Source organism: Magnolia sinica, chromosome 1 (assembly GCF_029962835.1).
Source record: "Magnolia sinica isolate HGM2019 chromosome 1, MsV1, whole genome shotgun sequence".
NCBI lineage: Eukaryota > Viridiplantae > Streptophyta > Magnoliopsida > Magnoliales > Magnoliaceae > Magnolia > Magnolia sinica.
In genome coordinates, this window is record NC_080573.1 from 2,525,712 (window position 1) to 2,543,597 (window position 17,886).

Below are 17,886 nucleotides of genomic sequence, written 5' to 3' on the forward strand. Positions count from 1 at the left end.
TCCTGTGGGCCCCACATTGATGTATGTGTTTTATCCACATTGGTCATCAATATGCGCCCTTTACATGTGACACTCGAGTTGTGTCTGCATATATTTGAGCGGCATCAGTTGTGAAATCTGGTTCATTGATTACAGTTCCATGGTCAACCGAACGAAGGTTTCAATTAATGTGTTTTTCCCAAAGAGAGAATTTGATTCCAAACTTGGGATCGGACGGTCAAAATTCCATTGTATTGGCATATATTTAATCATTGTGTAATAATGGTGTTAATTCCACCTAATGCAATTCAATACCACCTAATCTCGCATTCCAAACATGCCATTAATTGTAATCAGGTCGGGCTGGACCAATCTGACGTGGCATGACCACACTTTAGTTTCAAAAAAGATTATGGAGCTAAAAGTATGACAGCCTCATCCAATTAGTGGATACATACAAACATACATACATTACGTGCATCTGTCTAATTGTTATGTGCATGTGTCTACTTCTATTAATCTATTTCAGGTTTTGGGTCGGGTCGGGTCGGTTTGGGCTGGATCATCTAGCCTAGCCCATTGATAATTATATGGACAAGTCAGGTTGGATAGGGTTTAACCCGAGCCCAACCCATTTACTTAAATGGGTCACATTTTCTGAAACGGACCTTACTGACTACCCATTTAGCTTTACCAAAACCTGCCTTGGAAGTGAGGTGGGCTGGTTACGGGATGACTTGAGCCATTGCCACCCCTAGCAATAACATGGATGCTTGGTACTTCCCATGCCTTCAGAGGTATTGAATCAGTACCATTTGCATAATTCATCCAACAACAAGGTTGAAAATATGTTTATTTACAAAAGAAAGATTGTTAATCTTCTTCAATGTCACATTGCATTTCATTTCCCTATTTTATTTGCTTTGAAATACATTAAACTCTATGGTCAGGCTCTTGTCTGCATTTGCTACACCATGTTAATTGGCTGTCACTTATCTACCAGCACACCAATCCAGATTGTCCACATTGTGGGCCCTAGCATTGTGGGTGGAGCTCAGCTTAAAAATCACACTGAGTGGACAATCATAAAAGCCCAATTGGGGGCCATCAAATGGATGGTTAAAAAGAAAAAAGTTTAGCAATTTAAATTTTATGGGAAAATTCAGGGGCTTAAGGACATTGGATCAGCGTTTGATCACCAGCTTATGCTCAGTTGGATTTCTAGACATGTATGCCATTAACACTGTTTGGCAAACACACAGTAGAATGTTTCCCTACCTTTCTATTTACACCTTGTGAATTTGGAATTCCTCTTTTCAGCAGGCTTTCTTCACTGAAAGAAAAATGTAGATGAATTGGAAAACTGTAGATGCGAATCAATGGAGAATAACATCAACATCCTAGAAAAGAATTTTGAAGAACATGGTTGTGATTGGATCAGTGAATTACCTGATTCATTGCTTCTTCACATCCTATCTTTCCTTCACATGGAGGATGTGCTCAGGACAAGCTTCTTGTCGAGAAGATGGAGATATGTATGGACATCCATCACTACGATGGATTTCAACTTCGGACCCTCTCATGAGAGGATCTTGAGACCTATCGAATACAGTACCACCTTTATCGATAAATCAACATCTCTCCATATTGGGGTTCGGTATTTTCGTGTCCATTTCGATTCTCTAGAACTAGACCACTATCCTCCGCAAGTTAGTTCATGGATCCATTTTGCAGTTGACCATAATGTGGAGGAACTTGATTTGGCCTTTGCTGGCGAAGGTAATACATTTGTAGAGGTTGAGGATTATGATGAACGTAAGTTGACTCCGTTTATGTTTAACTGTAGATCGTTAAGGACGCTATCATTGACATATGTTGCTCTCGACCCACCTACTTCCACGAGTTTTAGCTCTCTCAAAACTCTTTATCTCGCACGGATTATATTGTCTGCTAACAAGATAAAAAATTTGACTTCCAATTGTCCACTCTTGGAAGACATTATTGTCAAAGACTGCAGCTCTGCACAGAATCTCGACATCTTTGTTGAAAATCGGCAGCTTCATTGCTTAACAGTTATGGACTCTGACCTTTATCATTTTTATGATGATCATGATTATGATGACCTTTACATTGCTTTTGGAAATGGTTTTGATGATATGGGATATATGACTACTAAGATTGAGATTTATGCCCCAAATCTGTTGTCCTTGAAATTAATTGGGAACAAGCCGCGGAGAGAGTATCGTATAAAGAACTTACAGTCTCTTGTCGAGGCCAGCATTGATTATGAGGAAGAACTTTATAATGGTTGCCATGAGTGCTATGAACACAACATCAATTCATTGAAGGGACTTCTTGAAGATCTTCGACATGTTAAAGACCTTAAATTATGTAGTTGGTGTATTCAGGTATGTGTTTTTGGACATTTTATTATTATGATCCTTGAGAGTTCTTTTGGAGCCTGGGTTCTTCTTTCATGCCATACTAAGTGCTGCCACCATCATATACCTTTTTCCTTATATTGATGAACATTAATGCTCAATGGGCTTGGCCTGGGTTGAGTTGAGCAAGGATTTTGAACTGGTCCTGCCCAGACCTTTCAAAATACTGATTTTGGTTGGCCCAAGCTGCAGCCTGCTGACAGTACTGATTATGTTAAGTCCTGGTGTGTAGGATTTCTCATCTCTTTGTAAAAGCCAGTTGTTTCATTGTTCATAAGTATATTAAACTAAAGTTATAAACACCTCGAATGAGTGAACTGCATGATGCCTTACGGGAAGTGGGCAACTAGACGTAGACCTTGCATTGAGGTTTGTATTTTTTGTTTGTTGTTGTTGTTTTTCTTTTCTTTTACTCTCTCTTTTTTTTCTTTGTTCTTGTCTGCAGCTTCTATCTTTAAGGGAGTTACAATGTGTAGATGCTTTATCCATGAATTCCACACGTTTGGATCTGATGATAGGATTGAGTAAATGGGAGCTCCCAGGGATTGCCCACTTGCTAAAGAGTTGTTGTTCCCTTGAGACTCTTATTCAACATTTGGACAAGAAACCTCTATTGGAGGTGCGTACTACAAAACAATCACAATAATCTAATCCAGAGGAATTATTAACTACGCGTGAACTTCACTTGCAACCTGACTCCTATACCAATGTGTAATATGTGTTGGACATTTGAGTGGTGCATAAGGTGGACTGCACCTTAAAGTTGAACTAATGCAAAATCAGTCCCTTCTAGATATGAGGTGGCTCATCCTTTATTTTGAATTCCATTACCGTCATTTTAATTTCTCTCCTAGCAATTTGAGGTTGGCTTCAAAGTAGTAGATTGGCAAAAGTTTTATGTCGACTACCAACTAGACACCAAGCCTACTCTTTTACTTGGGCTCTTGGAACTGGCCATGGTAGGGGCCCAAGTGACACCACTCACTTCCAACGCAGTCTGACCAAGTATTGACCTATAGCCTAGTTATTGCATGCACGCCCCAATGGGTGAGCAGCCAAATTAAGGTCATGGAGGGGTAGTTGCTAGGAAAATCACTAAGCACAGCTACACTCATGAAAGGTCATGCTTGAGAAGCTAACTGCACAAACTAGTAGGTAACCCACTGGTATGTAATTACCCAAACAATTAAATGTGGTCAATGATGCGTGCTGTTTATGGGTCTGGTTCAGGTCGAGTCTTGGTATACCCATACCTGGCTGAATTGCCTTAAGGAATCAGGTTTTGGTCCTATCAGGTTCAATTATGGGTACCAAATTTGAAGTCTTGGACTTGAATCCGCTTTGGGAACCCCATGGGTCTTCTGAACATGGGTTCAGGTTTAATAAGGACATCTACATAGTTGGACCCATCCATTTGATGGATTGGGTCTCACACGTGTGCCATGTTGGCATGGTTGGCGTGTAGATGGGCTCTCTCATGCATGAATGTCCTCATTAAATTGTTGAAATTATTTCAATGCAGACCTTTTCACCGAAATTATGGCAAAACTGTTGTGTGGGGCGACCATGATATGTTGATGACATCCGACCCATCAATCAGATGTGTGCTAGTTCAATAGGTCAGGGTCCCTAAAATCAGTCCGATCCAAAATTGAGGTCGGCCACATGGTATGAACCAATTCAGGGGACACCCAACATTGATCTTTGGGGCCCACAAGAGTGTCAAAACGACTTGATGGTTGCAGGATCCCTTCATCTAGGGCACATGCTTAAGGTGAATGGATTGCATGGCATACACACAATATGGTGGGCGCCCCATGAAATCAAGGGTGGGTGTTCCCCACTACCATTTCATTGTCGTCTAGCCCACCTGACTCGTGGATTGGTATGATTTTTGGTCCCATGTCCAAATGGAAGGTGACACGTCTGATCACCAGAGTGCATGTCATCAACATATCGTAGTGAGACCCACAAATGATTCAATGAAAGAAGTTTCATGGTACTTGAATCATTTTCCTCACACACGCACATGTATGTACGTAAATAGCTTGGATCCAATACAAAGCTTTGTATGTCAAGCTTGATAAAATGCATCTTAACTGTGTCTAAGTTCATTTAAGTGCATTTAAGTGCCTCTAAGTGATTTGGATGAACTTAGTCACACTTATATGCATTTTGTAGGTCAACTTTAAACGGACAAAGCTTTATGTTAGATTGGGCCTCATGGTAAGTGACGAGGCCCAGATTGAATATGAAGCTTTGTACTTGTAGAAAATGGATCTCAGTATGTCTAAGTTCATCCAAGTGCATTTAGATGTGTCCAAATGCATCTAAGTTTGCAACATGTTCCTTTTTTATTATTTATTTATGAATTATTAAAAGTATATACTCGAAACACAGTTTACTAATTGATCTATTTCAGATACCCTACTATATCATGGTCTCATCTAGTGTATTTAAGTCCATCTAAGTGCAATGCACTTAGTGCACTTAGACCAAGCAAACAGCCACACATGATGCTCCCACACATGAAATGTCATGCTCAAGTAGTTGACCACACGATAGTAGGGACCCACTGAAATTTCGTAGGCTGTCAAGGGAACCCATCTTGATCTAAATGGCTTCGAGTCCGATATTTGGACCCCATTTAGAACAGCCACGGGGTTTGTGTCCAATGTATCGGCCTTCAAAGTTGGGTCATGTTGGTGACGCAGGACAGCCCTAATTATGATGCATGCTCATGGAGATAATTAAACAGCGGAAATAAAAGGAATAAATGATCTAAAATTCTAACAATAATCATCATAACTGAGAAAATCATAAAGGAAACATGCAATGGAGCGGGCCATCACTACAACCATGGAGTATGGAATTCAATTACTACTTAGGTTGGATCCGGCGAGGGATGAGACCTCCCGATCTTGCATGGTCACACCCAATCGATCAATGAAGATCACTAGTCCGAAGAACCAAGAAGTTTCTCGGATTAGGGATTTGAGAATTTGGGGATTTAGGGTTTAGATCGGTTCTCAAGATTTTGATCGTAGAGGAATTAGCCAAAACAAAAAAAAATAGAAGAAAGAAAGTTATTACCTTGAGGAAGTTGGAGGGGCACAAGAAGAAATTAGAAGAAGAAGATCAAGGGGAGAGAAGAAGCACCATTAGAGAGAAGAGAGGAAGGAGGCAACCAAAGGGTTTGCTTTTCATTCATCAATAGTTCAAATTCGTGTTTAGGGCTTTACCCCACTTAAATAAGCACATAAAGACATAAAATTACTAAAATACCCTAGGATAATCAAATAAAGATATAAGATTACTAAAAGACCCCTAACTAAGTCAAAAAACGTGCAAATAACATAAGTATGGGAAAGTTTGGGCGCTCGATCCTCTTTCTCCAATCTTCCTTCACATGTGTCTTCCCTAAGTGGGGTCTTCTATATGTCCAATCACATGTGAAAGGTCTTCAGCTCCTCAATATTCGCCTATCCACAAGGACGGCACTTGTGGTTGGCGCTTTCTTCGTTGGTACACCTTGAATGCACCTGTGTCCGCATCAATTCCCCTCGGGTGAGAAAAACTCGACTCCGACGAGTTGAAACTTTTGTAGCGCTCAAGTAGATCTGGATCAATACCCTGCAATGCGTCGCCCGACAGCCACGTAGATTCAGACGATGGTTTGTTTTTCCACCTGACAAGATACCTTTGGAAACCCCCATCTCTCGTGGATACTATCTCGTCATCCAAGATTTCCTCAATTGCTTCTTTATGGGTAATGGGTGGAGGAGGGGGTGGAAGGGGTTGGGTAGCAAACTCAGAAAAAGGCCATGAAAGGGATGATGTATCAACAATGGGAGTATGGGCACGGACTAGATCTTCCACATTAAAAGTTGGATTAATGCTCATTTCAGATGGAAGGTCAATCCGATACGCGTTGGACCCAACCTTTTGTAATATCTTGAATGGTCCAGCACTACGCGCTTGTAATTTCTTTGCTGATCCTTGAGAGAATCGCTCTGGCCTTATTCGCACCATTACATAGTCTCCTTCTTGAAATTCTTGCACTCTACGATGAGAATCAGCTGAAACTTTATAGTCATCATTACTCTTATTTAACCGCTGTCTAATATGTGTATGCAAATCATGAATATGGCGTGCGAATGCATCGGCTGACTCAGAAGACCTTTGGGTAACAGACATAGGTAAGAGATCTATGGGCATTCTAGGTTTATAACCACTTACAATTTCAAAAGGACTCAACCCTGTAGATCTATTAACTGACCCATTATAAGCAAGTTCAGCAGTTGGTAAAATTAGGTCCCAAGTCTTAACATGTTCACCCACTAGACAACGTAGAAGATTTCCAAGGCTACGGTTTACCACTTCAGTTTGACCATCTGTTTGTGGGTGGTAAGCAGTAGAAAATTGCAAACGAGTTCCCATAATGTGCCACAGTGTCTTCCAAAAATAGCTAGTAAATCGAACATCACGATCAGACACTATGGTTTTAGGTAACCCATGGAGACGCACCACACCATCAAAAAAGAGATGAGCAACATGAGACTCATCTGACGTCTTCGAACATGGGAGGAAATGCGCCATTTTAGAAAAACGGTCCCCAACGACAAAAACGGAATCGTGCTTTTTTATAGTCTTGGGAAGCCCGAGCACGAAGTCCATACTAATGTCCTGCCACGGATCATGTGGCACTGGCAATGGCGTGTACAGCCCAGTATTTTGCTTTCTTTGCTTTGCCAGCTGACATGTTCGACATTGCTCTAAAACTTTGGCTACGTCTCGCTTGAGGCTTGGCCAATAGAAACGATCTTCCACGAGGGCAATGGTCTTATCACGACCAAAATGGCCAGCTATCCCTCCTGAATGAAGCTCCCAGATGAGGAATTCACGAAGGGACATACGGGGAATACAAAGTCTGTCTCCCTTGAAAAGAAAGCCATCTTTAAGAACATATTCACCCATAATATGGTGGTCACTAGAGAGCGACGCGTAAGTACCCCCAAAATCAGGACATATGGGGTATTCATCTTTCAGTTGCTCAAATCCGATTACCTCTACACTCAAGGAGTTGAGCAACGCCACTCTCCTACTAAGGGCATCCGCTGGTTTGTTTTCAACCCCGGCCTTGTGTTTCAAAACAAACGAATATTCCTGAAGAAACGCTACCCACTTGGCATGCCTTGGGTTGAGTTTTTTTTTAGAATGCAAATATCTCAAAGCCTCATGGTCAGAAAACAAAACGAATTCTTGCGGTAGGAGGTAGTGTCGCCAATGTCTCAGGGATTGCACTACCGCATAAAATTCTTTGTCGTAAGTGGAGTATTTTTGTTTTGCCTCATTCAGTTTCTCACTGAAATAGGCCACTGGGTGTCCTTCTTGACTCAACACTCCACCTATACCGACACCAGACGCATCGCACGCTACTACAAAGACTTTAGAAAAGTCAGGTAGGCGCATGACAGGAGCTTCCACCATCTTGCCCTTAATTTCTTTAAAAGCCTTGACAGCGGCTTTAGACCACACGAACTCTCCTTTTTTCATGCACTCAGTAATGGGAGCCATGATCGTGCTAAAACCCCTAATGAACCGACGATAAAAAGTTGCTAGGCCGTGAAAACTTCGCACCTCATGAATGTTCCTTGGTTCTGGCCACTCAACTATGGCCCTGACTTTTTCAGGGTCTGCTTGCATCCCTTCAGATGACACTATAAATCCTAAGAACACAACTTGGCTAGACATGAATGCACATTTCTTAAGATTAGCGTACAACTTTTCCTTCCTAAGGACACTACAGACCTTCTTTAAATGTTCAAGGTGTGATTCCTTAGTGGCACTATAAATAAGAATATCGTCAAAGTACACCACTAGGAATTTTTCCATGAACGGCCTCAAAGCTTGGGTCATCACCCGCATGAAAGTACTAGGTGCGTTAGTCAAGCCGAAGGGCATGACCAACCACTCGTACAACCCATCTTTCGTCTTAAATGCCGTCTTCCACTCATCTCCTGGGCGTATACGAATTTGGTGATATCCACTCTTGAGGTCTATCTTAGAGAATATAGTGGACCTGGCCATCATGTCAAGCATATCATCAAGTCTAGGTATAGGGAACCTATACTTGACAGTAATTTTGTTTATGGCACGGCTGTCCACACACATGCGCCACGTGCCGTCTTTCTTTAGCGTCAACAATGCAGGCACGGCACACGGGCTCATACTCTCTTGGATGAAACCCTTTTGCAGAAGCTCATCAACTTGCTTCTTCAACTCTGCATGCGCTGCAGGGTTCATCCTGTGGTGAGGAAGGTTCGGTAGAGTAGACCCTGGGACAAGATCAATGGCATGTTGTATGTCCCTCATAGGTGGCAACTCATTCGGTAAGTCTTCAGGAAATACATCACTGTATTCCTTCAGGACTGAGATCACCTCACAGGGCAACTCTGATGGAACCTCAGGTGTAATTTCTCTAGCCACAAGGGCATACACCATAGAATCCTCCTTAGCCTCTTTTTCAAACTCTCTTGCGCTGATTATATGTAAAGACTTAGGTTTGGATTTCCCCATTTCTCTAGGCTCACTTGCCTTCTCATCCTTCTTCTTCCCTAGTGTATTCTCAGGTGGCATGGGATTAAGTTTGATCTTTTTACCATTATATATAAAAGTACACGCATTCGAACGGCCAAAGATCGTGACATCATTATCGAATAGTCACGGTCTACCTAGGATAACATGCCCCACATCCATAGGTAAAACATCACACCACAGGGACTCTTTGTATGACCCAAACTCGATGGGGACTAGACATTGCTGGGTGACAGGTAGGGATGTCTTGTCAACCCAAGAAACTTTATACGGGTCTGGATGAGGTGTGGATTTCAGTTTTAAGCGATCTAAGGTGCTAGTGGAAATCACATTCTGACAACTTCCACTGTCCACTATCACCTTACAATTCTTTTCACCACACTTGGCAATAGTGTAGAAGATAGTGCTTCGACGCCAGTCAGCACTACTTCTAGACTGAGCTAACACACGCCTGACTACTGCAAGCGTTGCTTCTTCATCAGTAAGTCCTCCTTCAGGGTGATACTCTTCAACTTCATAATCACCCTGGTCATCTCCACCCTCGTGGGATTCGCCTATAACTAAGGCTCTCCCACGGCTCTTCGTAGGACACTGATTAGATATGTGGCCAAGGTTGCCACACTCATAGCACCTCACTTGGCTCATGTTACTAGGACCGGCACCAAGAACCCCTTTGCCCTTGTCCTCCCTAGGCCTAGGCGGAATGGTCGCCTGTGCCCTAGGTTGATTACCAATATTAGGTCTAGTTCCTTGAGAACTAGATCTAGCATTGGAGTCTCGGGACTCAAAACAACGAACAACAGGAGCCTTCAGATATTGCTCTAACTCCTGCACGACTTGATATGCTTCATCTAAGTCCGTTAAGGGCCGAGTAATAAGCTCGCGCTGAAGGTCCGCACAAAGGCCCGTCTTAAAACGCGAGAGCGTTACTAGAGGGTCTTCTCGGATATCACATCGCATCACATACTCTTCAAATTTAGCGATGTAGTCAGCGGCAGGCATTGACCCTTGGCGTAAGGATTGCCATTGGTCAAGGAGCTTTGACGGTATGAGAGAGGAAGGTACTTCTCCTTCAACTTCTCTTTCATTTCATACTAATGTATGATAGAGGCTCTACCAACTCTCTCTATCCTACGCTCGGTGTTAGTCCAGAAGAGTTTGGCTTAACCCACAAGCTTCATCTTAGCAAACTAATTTGACGGTTTTCTGACATGCCATACCACTCAAAGTAGTGGTCCATGTCAGCAACCCAGTCAAGGAATGCCTTGGGATCCAAGCGTCCATCAAAACTCGGGGCCTCAACTCTCACACTCTTCATCGCACGCTCATCTGGATCATAACGGTCTTGATGACCATATGTGGCTCGTGCCTCTCGCACCACACCACGACCGTTACCACGATCTCTATCCTCACTACCACCACGTGTGGCAGCACGTTCTTCAATGATTCCTTCCACTTGGGAGTGCGCATCTTCCCCTACAGCGGGGTTTTCCTTTTGGGACGCCTCTAGTTGCTCCACCTTATTCATGGTGGTGGTAATTTGGTTCTCAAGGCGGGCAAACTCACGCCTTTGACCCGCTTCTAGGGCGGTTATCTTTTGTATCAATTGAGCAAGTTGCTCAGATAACTGCTCGTTATTCATGGTAGGTTGAAGTCCGAAACCTCTACCTCTTCTCGTGGGCATACAATGAAGACTTGAACCAAACTCTACCTAACTAGACTACTAGGTGTTATGACTTTCAAGATGAATGCGATGAATGCAAAACTACTATGAACTGACACAATTAAGTTGAAACAGGAAACAACTCAAATTTGAAAATTTTCCAGATTAGGAACTTTCTAAAATTGGAAAGTTTCTAAAATTGAAAACTTTCTAAACCTGAAACTTTCCTAAGTTAAACTTAAAAATCAAAACCCTAATTTGATAACTCGATCTAGACAAAAACCATGCAAGCCTAGGCTTTGATACCAAATTTGACGCAGGACAACCCTAATTATGATGCATGCTCATGGAGATAATTAAACAGCGGAAATAAAAGGAATAAATGATCTAAAATTCTAACAATAATCATCATAACTGAGAAAATCATAAAGGAAACATGCAATGGAGCGGGCCATCACTACAACCATGGAGTATGGAATTCAATTACTACTTAGGTTGGATCCGGCGAGGGATGAGACCTCCCGATCTTGCATGGTCACACCCAATCGATCAATGAAGATCACTAGTCCGAAGAACCAAGAAGTTTCTCGGATTAGGGATTTGAGAATTTGGGGATTTAGGGTTTAGATCGGTTCTCAAGATTTTGATCGTAGAGGAATTAGCCAAAACAAAAAAAATAGAAGAAAGAAAGTTATTACCTTGAGGAAGTTGGAGGGGCACAAGAAGAAATTAGAAGAAGAAGATCAAGGGGAGAGAAGAAGCACCATTAGAGAGAAGAGAGGAAGGAGGCAACCAAAGGGTTTGCTTTTCATTCATCAATAGTTCAAATTCGTGTTTAGGGCTTTACCCCACTTAAATAAGCACATAAAGACATAAAATTACTAAAATACCCCTAGGATAAGCAAATAAAGATATAAGATTACTAAAAGACCCCTAACTAAGTCAAAAAACGTGCAAATAACATAAGTATGGGAAAGTTTGGGCGCTCGATCCTCTTTCTCCAATCTTCCTTCACATGTGTCTTCCCTAAGTGGGGTCTTCTATATGTCCAATCACATGTGAAAGGTCTTCAGCTCCTCAATATTCGCCTATCCACAAGGACGGCACTTGTGGTTGGCGCTTTCTTCGTTGGTACACCTTGAATGCACCTGTGTCCGCATCAGTTGGGTTCGGGTTTGGGTCCACCTGCTTGGACCCGGTTAAAATTCTAGGCAGGCCAGTACTGATTAATTTTAATAGTAACATTATATGTTAACGTATAAATTAATTATTTTGATAAATACTGTATATATATTAATTAGTCTGGCAATTGATTAAGATCTACATAGGCCACACCCATGCTAGAGAGCCCATGTACACCACGCATGTGTCATCCTGGCGCATGTTTGTGAGATCCAATTCATCCATCAGGTTTTGTCTGAATATGCAGATGCCTCTAAGCAACCTAGACCAGACTAGAAACCAAGGTCCAAAGACAATGGGTACCCAAACCTGATCGGATCCGGGACCTCCTATAGTGTTCCTAGACCCAAACCCGGCCTATCTACAGCCCCCAAATTTGGCCTTAAAAATATTGAATTTTTATGTTCTTATGATGTGGCTCTCTCTCTCTCTCTCTCTCTCTCTCTCTCTCTCTCCAAATTTCGCCTTCAAAATATTGAATTTTTATGTTCTTATGATGTGGCTCTCTCTCTCTCTCTAAATTTGGCCTTCAAAATATTGAATTTTTATGTTCTTATGATGTGGCTCTCTCTCTCTCTCTCTCTCTCTCTCTCTCTCTCTCTCTCTCCAAATTTCACCTTCAAAATATTGAATTTTTATGTTCTTATGATGTGGCTCTCTCTCTCTCTCTCTCTCTCTCTCGTTTGTTGAAATTTCCAGATCCACAACTACCGCAGCCAACAACGGTTGAATTGGGAGGACAAGTATGATTTTGATGAAAGGGTGTATTGGAAGTCACAGAAGCTTTGTTTCTATAAGCTGTTTGAGCACCTCAAAACTGTTATCATTTATGACTTGAGTTCCTATCCCACTCCTGTGAATGGTTACGAGCCCACTCCTACCGATGTTAAAGTTAAATCTGTGATTGATGAGCCTGAGAATGAAATTAACTTTGTGAAATTTTTGCTCAGCAACTCGACTGTGATGGAAAAAATGGATATTAGCATTCTAGAGGAAGTTTGCAGCCAGCCGGAGTTCCTGCTCAATCTTACCGAGAGGTTACTGGCTTTCCCAAGAGCGTCTCCAAAAGCTGAAATCCATGTCTCTTATTAGGGCTCATCTGTCTTCATATTAGTCTTGAGAACTCCAAAACTATTAACCATTAAGGTTCCTTATATAACTAAAACTACCAACCATTAAGATTCCTTTTGTAACCATGATTGTCAAATCTAACCTTTGTCCCCTGCACTAGTTGCATGGTGGACAATTGAACAATGATGTATATGCTAATTCGGGATGCCTCATCTTCAAGCGAAATGCACCATATGTACAAATGTGGAGAATGTGTGCAGGATATAGGACAGCCCCCATGTGAATATTCCTTAGCGCGAACACAGCCTGTGATATTTATCATGTGGTCCCAACTTGCAAAGAAACTGTTGGTTAGAAAAATGGTATTCAATGGTCTACATTCAAGCTGCATGCATTGCTTACTTGATCAGTGGGTGGTTCTGATCTTTTGGGTGCAGCATGTTTGTTGGGGGAAAATATTATGAAGTCCCAAATCCCGTACGCGTGCTCTGCCTAAGCATAGTAGGAAGATGAGGCATTTGGAATTAGCATCTCTTCAACAAATTGATTATAGTATTGTTGCCTTTATATGTGAATTTGTATTGGAGATGGTATCAAAATTGCAGGGATAATTTTGCTGAGTCCACATGCCAATAATGCTTTACATTGGCCGAGCCATGCATCAGGTGGGCTCCAATGTAACTCTGCCCAGAGATCAGGCCTTGATTCTTGTCGAACATGCCCCTTGTGTATGAAAACAATGGTTAGCCAACCTTCTTCTGTATGTAATTCCTTTTAATCCATTAATCTCTTACAGCCCCATGAATCATCTATAGATAGGACATGGAAGCTTCAACATTAATTTTGAGGGCTTGGCCTGTTGTCTAACAGCAACAAGGGCAATAGGTCTTTTTATTGAAGACTGGGTTGATGTATTGCCTCCTCATATGGGTCTATTTTGGTTTTCTTCTAACACTGCAGAAGGTTGATGTGGTGGAGATTCATACGCTTGAAAGCATGTAAGGGTTTCCTCAAATGACATGCCTCTCTGCCCCTTTCCGTGTGCATGTGAATCCTATTTTTGTAGGCCGGAAGCCAGGGCTCTCTCTTTAGGTGTGTTGTCAATAGAGGGGGAATATATGTGGGGAGAGTGACAATTCTTTTATCTGCCGAAATTCTTTAGTGAGAAATTCCTTATACACTGAAAGAGTGGGAGGTAAGCTTGATGCCCTTGGTCTCTTGTTTTTGTGGAAGAAATCTCTGTATTGTGGCTCCGTGGACTTAGCTGAATGGCCAAAGCATGTAAATCTTTGTATCTCATATCTTGTTTTTCTCTTTTAACTTTTAGATTTTGATTTGGCTCTCTTTTTTCTTTTTCTTTTTTTTGTTGTAATTTTGCTTTGCTTGCATCAATCTTCTACAGGTTGTATTTCTACAAAACAATGCACAACGCGCTTCAATGGCTTTGTTTTTAGTTCATCTTTGAACGACGCTCCTTACAAGGAATCAATCTGCCAATCAAGCTCAAGGGCCAACCTCTTGAGATTTGTGGCGATTGAAACTCAACAATTAAACCGATCTTATTTGATATCGGTCACACACAATCCATTCCGACACATCTACCTATCTTGGTCATTGGGTCATAATTGTTCGGTTTGAATTGAACTGCACATTTAATTTTGGCACACCTGTATCAACCACGTGACCGAATTGTGAAATCGAGTAACAATAGGTTGCTCACAAACATCATGGTGGGCCCCACCGTTGAAAAGTTCATGCGGTTGTCAGCGCTCACAGGCAATCCACCTGCCTTCAAATCCACATGATGGTTGGATCAACCTGATTTTGAGCATCCTTTTACGGTGGGATGACCTTCACCAGCAGGTTACAGGTCATACACGCTCCATGGCAAGGTCACCAGCCTCGGGTTTACATTGGGAATGTAATCTTGAAGTCATGAAACGGCATTTGAGCCCGCGGCAACTCCACGAGTGACACTAGAAGGAGAGGTCTACAATAATCGCACATGGTAAAGTCATGGTCAACTTCTCTAACTGTTTGTTTGTATCGTACAAGTGGGACGCAGATTAGCCACTGACAGTGTGAGTAGCCAGATTCCCTACGCGGTTCAATAGTCGATGGTTTAGGAGCTAGTAAAATGATATCATGACTAACGACACGTGCTACAGCATCCATATATACCATGATAAACCTCCACCAGAAACCACGGGTGACAGCTCTCATATATAAGAATGCACATAATCAAGAACACCATTACATGTTTTTCAGATTTAGACCATAATAACAATCCATTTAGTTCAATACATAATGACCACTAGATCGAGGGTCCATTTTAATCGCAATCAAGCAAGTTACATCCCAACGAAACATGGAAATAGAAACATCCACAAGTAAAACCTCCCTGGAGTTGACCATGATGTTTATATGCTATCCAAACCATTCATAAGGCTTTTACCACTTAGATTAACTATAGGCATAAATATCATCTCGATACAATACTTCTACCACCCCTAGGCATTCAATCCCCATTGTTTCGTGTGGTATAGCCTGCATGAGTTTTTGATCTGTGTTAATTTTAGAATCTTGCTCTATTGTGATCTTGAAAAATAGATGGATGGAGTGGATTTGTCATGAACATCTTTGCAAGCTCCATATAGCTTCGGGCATTGGAATATGCATGCCTAGGTAACGGGCAATCCGCTTGAGAACCAGGTGGGCCTACTGAGATGTTTGTTAGAAATCCACCTCGTCCATCTGTTTTTTTAGACTATGTTAAGACATGGAACAAAAAATGAGACAGATTTAAAATTCAAATGGGCTGCAGCTCATGAATCAGTAAGGATTGAAAGTTCTCATTGGTAGGGCCACGAAAGTTTACAATTATACTAACTTTTTTATGCTTTCAGTTCATCCAAGTAGGAATGATCTCATGAACAGTATGGATGGCATCAAAACATCATGGTGGAGCCCAAGAAGGCTTCAACGTAACATTTCCTCGCCCACTATTTCCTGTCATGCAGGGCGCCCTGCTTAAGTTTTGGATATGCTTCATTTTTGGGCTCATTTCCTAATCTAATGTATAAAAACTTAAACGATGGATAGAATAAAATTTCCAACATATCTTCTTTTTGAAAAAACATGCACAAGGTCAAATTTGCCCAATGGATGGATTAGATTTTGCAATATGTTGTCACATGTGTGGAACATTAATTGTACATGCATGTGTGCCTATGAAGTGATATCACCGAGGTTTGTGAGCCTCACCATGATGGTCCATCCATTTGGAGAGATCATTTTAAGACATGAGGGAAAGAATGAGGCAGATCCTTGTGGTGGAAAGGTGGTCATGGAGCTGCTCCTCAAGGTTGATTGTAATTTTTTTTTTTTTTTTTGTCTTGTGCCCTGTAACACCCGTGCCTTTGATACACGGGTGTTAACCTTGAGGACGCCGGTTATAAGGACTAAGGAAAATTAAACCAACCTAAACCTTACACGTATAGGCTGGGACTCCCAGTCAATGATAAAAGCCACCCAGAACGAGAGATGCCTAGACAAACCCAACATCAAACCAGGAGGTAAGACTCAACAAGCCCCTAGATTAGCACAGTTTTTGAACAAGTAACTAGGTTACATTGGCACAATACACCTGCTAGCAACTCTTAAAGAGTTATTTATGGCCAACCGGACGATTGGTGTACTCTAGGACCACCTTAAACCGTTGAAACCACCCACCAGACCAATCTGACCATTGGATCACAATGAATGGGCCAAATTTCGCCCCAAAAAGAACTATACAGCCCACCTGTATATCACATATGGCCCAAACTGGGCCGGGGCCCCTAAACCAGAAACCCTAAACATAAGGTCGGTATAGATCTATCACAAACATCGTCCTAGACCCCATACAAGGCACGCGTACACATTGGACTATGGTGCACGACGTGCACTGGATAAGGAGGAACGGTCAAAGGGTTGTTGACCGACCCTCTTTGTAAATTTGAGAGAAATTCTCTCCCGCCATTGCATCATTTGAAACGGATGGGTTTCAAACCCTTAAGTGAGCCACCCCGACCGTTTTCCGGGAAATCCAGACCGTCCATTTTGTCGGCGTGGTCCACCCCAACAAAATTATATAAGGCTGGGTCCCCCCGAAAACAAACGAAGGGGATTGATATTGGCCGTCCGTTTTATCATAGAAAACGGGATCCGTAGAGGGCGATCGGACCGCCGGCGTAATGGGATGAGCAGCGTCGGTTTACAACGTGCTCACGCCAGCCTGGGAGAGCTCTCTCTCTCAAACAAAAAATAACCAGACCACGAGGAATTACAAGCCGCACCTTCCATTTCAGGAAAGCAGGGACTGCAACCGACGGCCATCGAGATTTGCAGAGCAAATCTCAGCCACTGGATCTCTTCTCTCCCTGCCTATAAAAGGGAAGGTTCAGCCCTCTCAGATTTCACACAGAAAGAGAGGTGAGAAAGGAAGGAAACAGAGAGAGAAGAGAGAGAAGAAAATTGAGCGTTTTGGTGAACCTGGCACTCACTGCCCCAACTCAATCCGTGAGAAACGGACCGAGCCGAGTCAGTGTGAGCCCACGGCCACGCCACTTGAGTGGGAGAGAGAAAGAAAATAGAGGAAGAAGGAGAAGGAGGTGGGTGTGTGCGTGTCAGCCCAAGCTCGGGTCGGACCCGATTGAAAGAGGTAGAAGCTTCCCTCCATTTTTTTTAGAACTCTAAAATAAACCCAAACTATGGACCATCACACCTCAACCACACGCGTTCATGGCTGAATAACAACCATCAGCGGGGACTGCACATATAGCCAAAAGACAGGCTCTGTTTTGAAACGGAAAATAGCCTGTGATTGGAGCACCGTTTTAAGGCCGAACATGGCCTGAATTCAGGCCCGGTTTGAGGCCAAACAATGTCATGCAAATAACCCCAGCTAAGGGC

General features: G+C 42.4%; 1 protein-coding gene across 2 annotated transcripts; it reads left to right on the plus strand.

Annotated features, from left to right (window-relative positions):
* Positions 1-1,098: 1,098 nt before the first annotated feature.
* LOC131236552 (F-box/LRR-repeat protein At3g26922-like) lies at positions 1,099-13,055 on the plus strand. 2 transcript variants are annotated; one of them, XM_058233812.1, is made up of 3 exons: positions 1,100-2,387; positions 2,866-3,039; positions 12,562-13,055. In XM_058233812.1, the coding sequence occupies exons 1-3, from the start codon at positions 1,359-1,361 to the stop codon at positions 12,952-12,954; spliced, it is 1,596 nt and encodes a 531-aa protein (XP_058089795.1). In that variant the 5' UTR covers positions 1,100-1,358; the 3' UTR covers positions 12,955-13,055. The 2 variants fall into 2 exon arrangements, with proteins under 2 accessions (XP_058089804.1, XP_058089795.1); XM_058233821.1 differs by lacking the exon at positions 2,866-3,039 and having other exon boundaries at positions 1,099-2,387.
* The last annotated feature ends 4,831 nt before the right edge of the window (positions 13,056-17,886 follow it).